At 47.9% G+C, this 9,587-nt stretch overlaps 1 protein-coding gene across 1 annotated transcript; it reads left to right on the top strand.

The window, feature by feature from the left end:
- The first annotated feature begins 248 nt into the window (after positions 1 to 248).
- TIMMDC1 (translocase of inner mitochondrial membrane domain containing 1) lies at positions 249 to 7,974 on the top strand. Its single transcript, XM_034073644.1, has 7 exons — positions 249 to 399; positions 519 to 684; positions 1,844 to 1,932; positions 4,027 to 4,094; positions 4,937 to 5,015; positions 6,368 to 6,478; positions 7,034 to 7,974. Exons 1-7 carry the CDS (start codon positions 305 to 307, stop codon positions 7,119 to 7,121), a joined length of 696 nt encoding a protein of 231 aa, XP_033929535.1. The 5' UTR covers positions 249 to 304; the 3' UTR covers positions 7,122 to 7,974.
- Positions 7,975 to 9,587: the final 1,613 nt, after the last annotated feature.

The raw sequence follows: 9,587 nt of genomic DNA, 5'->3' as shown, positions 1-9,587 counted from the left end.
GTAAGCCCTGTCTGTTTCACCAGTGATGGTGAAGTCTGTTTGTCTGTCACAATAACGTTTAGGGGTGTCCACCTCCAGCATAGGGCCGCGGTGCCTGAAAGCTTCACCAGGTCGATCTCCGCACCGAGGAATTTCCATCCCGGTTCCTGTGTTTTACGCTCTCAACCCACCCGGCCCCGCCGCTCTGCGCACAAACCCCTCGCCTCTACCTGTGGGGAAGCCGGGCGGGCTCGGCCGCTCCGCCCCGCTCCGTGCTGTGCGCCACCGGGGAGCAGGGGGCGCTGCCGCAGCCGCCGGGAGGGCGATGGCGGACGGGCCTGGTGCTCCGCCGCTCTTCAGCTGCCCCGCGCCGCCGCCCGAGACCGGCTGGGAGCGGCTCCGGGAGCTCTGGCAGCGAGAGTGAGGCCCGGGCCCGGCCGGAGAGGGGAGGGGAGGAGAAGGGAGGGCTGGTGGAGGGTGCCCGCGGCCCTGCGGCTGGCGCTGCCCCCCCTCAGCTGTGCCCTTCCGTTCCCTTGCAGCGAGCGGCAGCAGTACCCGGAGGAAACCATCAACATCATCAAGTCTGCCTTCGTCGCGGGGCTCGCAGGCTGGGTGTACGGGGGGCTGCCCGCCTTCTACCGAGGCCGCAAGGCCTTCATCGACGGCAGCCACGCCGAGGTCTTCCACAACCGCGCCGATGCCGTGGTACGAACCCCTCGCGACGGTGGGAACCCCGCTCTGCCTTGGGAGATACACGTGGGGGCGGGCGGCGGGGGCGGGGCTGCGGCTGCGGTGGGACGGGAGCCGGGGGCAGAGACCGCACATTCCGCAGGGTTCGGTGTGTGCGAGTGCGCCCGGGTCGGCTCTTGTGTCACACATGCTGCGCGGTTACCGCCGGAGAAACTGTCCTTGGGTACAGCGGAGCTGGCAGCAGTGCGTACCGGTCTGTGCGGTGGCCACTGACATGTCCTGGCGCGGCTCGTAGGTTATATTACACATTGTCAGAAGACTTCACGGTGTCAGGCTGGTGGTGTCCCCTTAGTAACGTGAGTTATTTTAAGACCAGTTACTCTTGGCTTACAGCTGCATCGCACAACAGAGGTCACAACCCGGGACATTTTACAGGTGATTTGGAACGTTTAAGTTCAAATTCATTCAGTTCACACAGGCTGTCTGCCTGGAGAAAACCCCTTAAAATCTGCCATCATTCACTGATTTAGATTCTGCCCCTGATGTGGCTGGAAGTATCAGTGACTGGCTTCACTCTGTGCTTCTGCTGGCATCATGTATCTGCACCGAGGCTGAGTAGTTGCACTGCAGGCACCAGAAGAGATATGCTATTAAGTGAAATATTTTCAATTTTTATGAAACTGCTGTTTATCCTTTAAAAAAGCCAAACTTTTGAGTGCCAGTGCTGAGCTGCAGAGCTCAATGGTCTCTTACCATTTAAATTGGGTGGCTATCACTTACTTATTGTGATTATTTTTTATTAATGGTTATTATTTATGAATGCCTATGAACCAGTAATAATGAAGAACCAGTTTCTAGTTTGTCCCCCCTTCTTCCTCCTCTGCTACTCTCTTGTCCTGCCCTCATAAAGCTCTCCCTGTCCCTGCAGATGTGTTTCAGCACCAGCATTAGAAAGACCAGTTGATGTTACAAACTGGATTTAATTCATGGTTTTCCTGTTTGTGGCTGGGGCTCTTCCTCTGAAGGTGACCGACCTGAGCGCTATGGATCAGGGTATCACTCCCAAGTGATGTCATTCCCACAGCCCATAGCATATACTCTGGGTCGCAGCAGGCTGGTGGTGGAGGCAGGGAGGAGGAGGGCTGTGGTCTGTACCTGTCTTCTCTCCCCACAGCAAGCTGCGCATCGTGCTGGCCTCAGGAGCTTCATCCGCTACGGCTGGCGCTGGAGCTGGCGAGTGGCTACGTTTGTGACACTATTCAAGTAAGTGTTTCCCAGCAGTGATGGTGGGAGAAGAGCTGCCTTAGGCTTGAGTGCTAGTGGCAAGGAGCCCTTCGTGCCAGCAGTGGTTGCAGCTAGTTGAGAGACCTGTGGTTGATGGAGGCACAAAGCGTTGTGCTAGCAGTGAGTCTTGAGTGATAAGGTGTGAATATGAAGAGACTTTAACCTTTTATAATTACCCCAGAATTTAGATCTTCTAATGAACCAACACAAAACTTGAAACTGGAGCGCTGTTCCTCGCATACAACCCATGCTGTTATTGACTTGAATACTGCTCTTTTATAGCAGCCTTCCATTACCTAAAGGGGCCTACAAGAAATCTGGAGAGGGGGGTTTTTACAAGGGCATGTAGTGACAGGACAAGGGGGAATGGCTTTAAACTGAAAGAGGGGAGATTTAGATTAGATATAAGAGAGAAGCTCTTCCCTGTGAGGGTGCTGAGGCGCTGGTACAGGGAGCCCAGAGAAGCTGTGGCTGCCCCATCCCTGGCAGTGTTCAAGGTCAGGCTGGACGGGGCTTGGAGCAGCCTGCTCTAGTAGAAAGTGTCCCTGCCCATGGCAGGGGAGTTGGAACTGGTTGACCTTTAAGGTCACTTCATCCCAAATCACTGTAATTCTTCCATGTGCTTGATGTCTTCTTTCTGCTTTTGCTTCATCTCTTTTCACAGTACATTGGCTGTTTCTGGAAAAGCTTTCTATCCCACCCTAATTTTTCTCCTTTTTGTGATGTCTTATTACTCCAAATCTGTACACACTAGCATTACTCACAGTTCTCTGTTCTTGTCCTCAAATGCCTGTTATCATCTTGTTACTAAGCAGTCACTGAACATCAGACCTACCAGTTGTCTGTACTGCTTTAGGCCTTCAGATTTTCCCTATGCACACAACCAACACAGAGCTTGTGTTCTTCCCTGATTTTCCCCCTCAGATGTTTCAGTGCGTTTCTGACAATATAACATCAAAATAAGCATACTTTTCAGATTAAAGCCCTTTTAAACTGGGAATATCTCTTTCCCTGACCAAAATGGTAAGTTTATGTATAGTCCTAAACCTGCATTGCCTATATCTACAGGTATGCATTGTTTAAATTCCCCTTCTGCTTTTAAGATACCAGCAGTATTGACTAGCATTGGTTTGTATTTCCATCTCCTCAGTTTTCTTGTTCCTTTCTGAATTTATCACTCCAGCCCTTTCGGTTTCTTTGACTCCTTTTGGTTAATATCTGTTCGTCTTTCTCTCCTGGAGCTTTTGGTTTCTTTAGATTTTCCTGGCCTTGGCATGTAACCTCGTCGTCTTCCAGCAGATGTCTCCCCTACGGTCGGCTCCTCCCCCTTGCTCACCACCCCTTTGTAAAAGGCTTTGAAAAGAGATCCGCATTAACTGTTTCTGTAATGTTCATGTGGAAGGTTTCATCATGTAAACTTTGAGTTTCGTAAACCGGATGTTTAGTTTTGCCTTGTACAAAGGTGATGCTCCAGCACTGGGGAGGAAGATTGCTGTTGACTGGTAGATGTCATGCAGGAGGTCGGCTGAAGTGCTGGGGAGGATGTGGCTGCTGACCCCAAAGCTGTTTTGGGGCTGTTTTTGGAGGAGATTGTGGACCTGCGCTGGTGGGAAATCTCATGCCATAGGAGTAGGTGGCACTGCTGATGCTGTGTGTCTGCCTTAGCTCTCGTGGTCAGCACTCTCTGTCAGGCAAGACCTGACCGATATGCAGATTCAGCTTCTGGGCTGAAGGTCCTGCATCAGGACTGGCTGACGGGACCTTTTCGTACTCAGTTCTATTTATCCTTGAATATATATATGATGGAAAATGAAAGAAATCTTCGGTTAAGAAAAGAAACAGAAAGACTACCCCTGCTCTAGGCTGGAAATCCCAATATTCCCTGGCCTCTCTACAGTCACAGGAATTAAGGCAGTTGTGGCTGGTGCCTGTGTGCTCTGGGTAGATGAGCAACTAGGCAGTTAGAGGCAACCTGAGGGTTGGCTTAATGAAATCCAGCTTTATTTCAGGCTGTGTTTTGCTACCTGCCTTTTTCCATGTGCAACTTCTGACTTCTGTGCCTTATCTTTGCAGCTTTGTGAGCACCGGTCTGTCTCTGTACCGCAATAAAACCACCATCAGTAATTTTGCTTCAGCAGGAGGTAAGAGTGCTATAACCTTGCTCAGAAGTATTCTCTGTATGAGTGAGGGTCATAAGTGGTAAAACAGAAGAGAAATCCTCTTGTTTTGAGAGGATCTCCTGGGTTTTGTTACGTGATTTACTGACTGCCATTGTGACTTGGCCCTGTAGTTTAGCTGCTGCATGTCTTTATGTGTAACAGAGATATCAGTGCGCTTCTGAAACCATGGGGGAGTTTTGTGGTTAGCAGTTCATCTTCAAAATACTTGCTGGAGTTTTTTGGGTGAAAAATGCTTGTGTCAGGTGGAGGTAGCGCTTGGTGCAAACCTGCACCTATTTAGCAGGGAAAGAATTTCTTAATTCCATGCTGTAACAGTTCAGTGCACTGTTTATAAAGCATCCTTTTCACGCTAAGTTTTGCATGTCCACTTTTGTCAGCAGGGCTCTGGGTGAGTGATCTGCTTGTTTAGTGTTAACAGGCTGGAGTGCCCTTACTGTTGTATACATCTTTTACTGATCTTCTCTGCCTTATATGGAAGCTACTATTATTAGCTGTTGTTGAACAGAGAAACCAGCAGGGGTAAGGCTCCAGTCTGGGGAGAGCTTGGTTTTACTTTCATAGATACCTGTTAACATCCTTGTGGAGTTTTCTGAAGCAGGAGCTTTGTGCAGTGCTTTAGTGTAGAGGCTGTGGTGACTCTGTGGTGAGGGTCCCCCCTGCTTGCCACTGCACTTGGTTTCTGCTCTGTTAAAAGTAGATGTCAGCTCGCAGGAAGGAGAAATGCAGCAAGCAGCTCCCTCTGTCTGTGTGTGATGGCTGGTGGGGAGCTGTTCGTGGTTTCAGTGGGCTTGTGTTTTCTTTAGCCTTCACAGGAGCCCTTTTCAGAATCCACTTGGGCCTGCAGGGACTGGCAGGAGGCTTCCTGTTTGGAGCAGCGTTTGGGTGAGTTGTGGCTGCTGCTGATATACAGCTACTCCTTAAAGGTGTTTATTGCACAGTGGCTGCAAACACCAAGTCTCAAATCATAGATGAAGCTACAGAAGCTTCCCTGTCTCCCCTGCCTTGAGGGATTTCCCATATCTTTCTTGGGATAATTTTGCTGACTTTTCTCCCAACATTTACACTGTTTGGGGTCTCTTTTCTTGATTCGTGTTTTGCTGCTTCCTTGGTGATAAGGACTGCATACTACCAACAGAGCATCTTACTTGCTCCTATTTGCTTGTTAGAGGAGACACTAACTACTGTTAAATAGGAAGTTGCGAGAATGGGTTACAGACATGTCTCCTTCCTTGGCGTGGTTGCTGGTGAGCCTGGTGATTGTGTGCAGAACCAATGGACATCTGCTTTTCAGAAACTGGGTGGTCTGTGGGTAAAGGCAGGAGTGTAAAACACAGCTTCTGGGCTCCCTCCTCACCTTCATCAGCAGCTGCTCCTGTAGCAGCCCAGAATCGAGATGGCACAGAAAGGGTGTTGGGTGTCATGGTGACACATTTTGAAGGGGGCACCCTGGGAATTGCCAGCCCCTAGGTTAAAAGTCCATATACAAATGGTTATTTACAAACCAAGCTCCATCAAAGCCAAAATGTGGAGCATCAGCCATTAGGCAGTGCTGAGGAAGGAGCAGCATTGGTTGGGCTGCACAGCCCAAGGCTGTAAGGTGGCACATCATTTTCTTTGTGCATATATTGCAGTTGCATACCTCCTAAAGCTCCCTGGGGCATGGAGTTCTGTCAGAGAGGGCTCTGTCCATCATGACAATGACCTCTTAATTCAGAAGTCTGACTTGTCAAGCAGAACTTGTGAATATTCTCACAAGTGAATTTGGGGATCCTGACTGGACAAGAGAATGAGCTTTGTGTAGGCTATTCAGCACCATCAGCATGATGTCAGCTGTGGCCATGCCTGGAAGCAGCCTAGGGAGCTTTACCAATGAAAGCACACGTACCTCCAGACCTGGGCAAAAGGTGATCAGAGTTTTGACTGTCCAAATTATGGGGTGGGTGATTTACAGGGGTTGTTTGTGTACTTCAAATCCTTCCACCCCTTTGCCCTATGAGTGCCTGTCAATGGGTAAATTCAGAATATGTTATCAAAAGGAGTCACAGCTGAAGGCAGGCTGTGTTTGGTGGCTGACAGTACAAGTGCCTTAGTCTGTTGTGTGGTGTCAGTATTGGGGAATGTTACGCACCACTGGTCTGGTGGCTGCCCCTGCATGCTCCTTTTGCCCATGCCACTAAGTTATTAATGTTGTATCTCTGCTGGGTGACTTGTGACTTTCCTGTTTTCTCTTCTAGGATCCCTGCAGGGGGCCTCTTAATAGTAATGCAGAAGTTTGCTGGTGAGACCTTGGACGAGAAGAGAAACCGTGAGCGCAGGGAGCTGTATGAACAGAAGTTAGCAGAGTGGTAAGGAACAGCTCTGCCTGTCTGAGTCTTTGACTAGAAGACTGTCAAGGTCTGTGTGGTTCAAACACTTAAGGAAACCATGACAAACAGCTATTCTAGACCTCAGTTCTGCTCTTAGTTTTTGATGTATGTCACATACCTGTCTGAGAACTGCTGGTTTCGTGTTCCCAGTGTCTGGTGTTGCTGCTTGTTTTTTAACAAGGTATTTTGTACAAAATTCCTGCTCTTCCCCTTCCCAGTGACTCTGTATCAGTTCTCTTTTGCAGTGGCTGTGAAGACAAGCAGGACAAGGACCTTGATATTTCTTTACCAAAATTGAAAGAAGCCAGAACTCTATTTTTAACTTCATTTCTGCCTTCTTTCCATCCCTGTTAAGGAGAGAAAAGAAGGGTCGCTGTACACTTTGGGGAGAAAAGGCTATGACACTGGTTGTGTGACTTACTAAGGCTCAGGAATAGTGCCAGTTCTAGAAGTTCAAGAGTTGGGATTTTTCAGTGATGCATTTGTCATGAGGATACAGGCATAAAATTACTTTGTACTCTCTTCTCTCTTTAGGCAATCCAGGCTCAGTGTGACTGAAGTCTTAGGCCAAACAGAAAGTAACGTGGAAGGACCAGAGACAGAGAGAGCAAGAGCTCTCTAGGAACTGTTGAGTCTTCTCCAGATCTCTGTTGTAAGCAGCTGCAAAGTATTCTGATTCTGCTCGTAGAAATCTTGGAGGTCTTTTGTGAATGCAGTTATACCTGGTGCGCCTGTGAAAAAGCATTTTGCTGAAAACATGGTTTATGGACGCATATCACTGCACAACACCATGGAATGGCCAAGAAGGTGGAAACGTAGACTCTGCAGACTAGAAAGCATAATGCAAGGGGTGAGGGCAGCCCCAGAACCTCGTTTGGAACCTGTTTCACTGCTGAAAATGTCCAGACCACCAGTGAGGTAGAAATACTCAAGCTAAAGAACCTGTGAATAATTTGGTTGCTAAAGATACCCTGATTCCAAAAAGTGATTAGGCTCTGGTGCAAGCTGCTCTTCAGACAGCACCTGAGGACCTTGGTGTCAGAGCACAGCACAGGCATCACTGGAGCGAGTGGTCCTCATCCTCTTGTCATCCCTGTCCCACAGCTTGACTGGGCCTGGTTTCAGCATCGGCAAATGCTGTCCTGCTGATGGTGTTTTTTTCAGGCTTTTTGCAAAAAAACACGTGGTTCCTCCAGTACCTGGGGTATTTTGCAGTCAGTGTTGAGGAGGGTGGAGGAGCTGGGAATGATAGAGAAATACTCTGAAAAAGGCATGTTTTGGTTTCTTCAGTAAAAGTGTGGCTGAGTACCACAAGAAGGATGATTTGGTTCTGGTGGTGATGGTGGAATAGTTGCCACTGTGGAAAATTTAACCAACAATAAAAAAGCCTCTGATTTCATTTGAAGGCTGGGAATTAGGGGATTACCTTTGGGGAAGGTGTGGTTCAAGACACTTAATAAAGCCATCTAGCAGTGGTGGTTGTGTCCGTGAGCTCTTTATGTTAGTACATGATTTGCACTTGAGAAACATGAGTAATATCCCTTAAGAAGGGCTATAGCTGGGATCCCACCCATGAACAGCAATGAAGTCTGGTGGTGGTGCCAGGCATTCCTCTATCCAGGCAGTAGCAAAGACAAGAGCCAGGATAGCACTAGCTCTGTTTATTGTTTTGTACCAGAGATGAACTGTTAAGTCATAGCTGTTACCTGTGGGTTACCTATGGGGGTATGGTTGAAGTCAATGGACTAATGATCTGTACCCAAAAGGGCCAGGGTGCCCATCACCATTTCCATCAAAGCAGAAGTCAGAATTTTCATCCTCTTCTTTTGTCAGAGCTTTCTTCCTGTTAAAGAGAATTGGATCCAGGCAAACGGTTTGGGTCTCCTTCCCCCAGGAAAAGAGTATACTATCAGTATGTTCTGGCTGAATGCTTTTCTCTGTTACTGCTGATTGAAAGATGAACAGTCAATTCCACAGAGTGTATTCCACCCACCCAAAGCAGATTTTTGGCACAGCTTGCTTCCAGGAAGGTGTTATGTTTTCTGACTGCTGAAATAAGCATTTTATTGGGTTTTTTTTGTGTAGTGCATTTTTCATTCATTTTCATTGAAGAAACACGTGTTTTAGGTTGTTAGCAACCAACTCTCTGTTTCCTTTTCTGCACCTGAGTGAAGGATCTGAATAAGCAGAGGTACAGATATGTCATTCCCCCTTCCTGTTTTAAGCTTTGCATGTATCGGTGACAGTAGTGTTATTTTCCTCTGCCCTCTCAAAAAACAAAACAGCAGACCTTTCTGAGTCACATTTTTGCCACTGTGGTTATACACCAATATTTGGTCTTCTCTTGTCTTTTTCTTATCTGTACAGGAGATGACATTTGGTTGTGTCATTGCTCAGTCTTTCTGTAGTACTATTTAGTGGTATTTAATGTGATGGCTAAAGAATACTAACTTTCTTGTGTCTGACCATTGGTGCATGGGAGGTTACGGAGGGCCAAGGTGTAGCAGTTGGTGGCTTTTCTCTCCATGTGAGGAAGGAAGGGCTGCTAGATGTCCTTATACTGCACATTAGCAAGGGGAAGCAGAGACTTCCATCTGCGCACTCAAGATTAGCAGCCATTTTTTGCTCCTTTTCCTGCTGGATTTAATTCCCTGCACTTCTTCGTTTCTTGTATTCAAAGTCACTGTCCAAATGGGGAGTGAAGAGTTGGTTCAGAGCTTGTGTTTTAAAAACGAATGTCAGGGATTCCTCCCTTCCCACTGTCTTCCCTCCACCCCAGCAAAAGCATATCACTGATGTTATTTGTCCTCGGCTTTTCAAGTAGGTAACAGGAATAGTGGGGATACACTAATTTTACACCAGGTTTTGCTTCTGCAGGGAAGTTTCCTTTTTGGCAGGGGAGAAGGAAGAGCTGTTGCAAACTGCATGTTGAGCACCATAGCTACACTGCTTTGTTAACCGCTGGCGCACTGACAGACAGGAGGTGTGTGACAGTTACAAGATGGGTACTTGAGTGACACTTGTCATTGCTGCTGAGAGGTGTGTCTTGATGCCAGCTGTACCTGTAACAGCTTTGTCAACCAGCTAC

This window comes from Melopsittacus undulatus, chromosome 2 (assembly GCF_012275295.1).
Source record: "Melopsittacus undulatus isolate bMelUnd1 chromosome 2, bMelUnd1.mat.Z, whole genome shotgun sequence".
NCBI classification, from domain to species: Eukaryota; Metazoa; Chordata; class Aves; order Psittaciformes; family Psittaculidae; genus Melopsittacus; species Melopsittacus undulatus.
The sequence above is the reverse complement of the archived record's forward strand: the minus strand, read 5'-3'. Positions and strand labels throughout refer to the sequence as shown.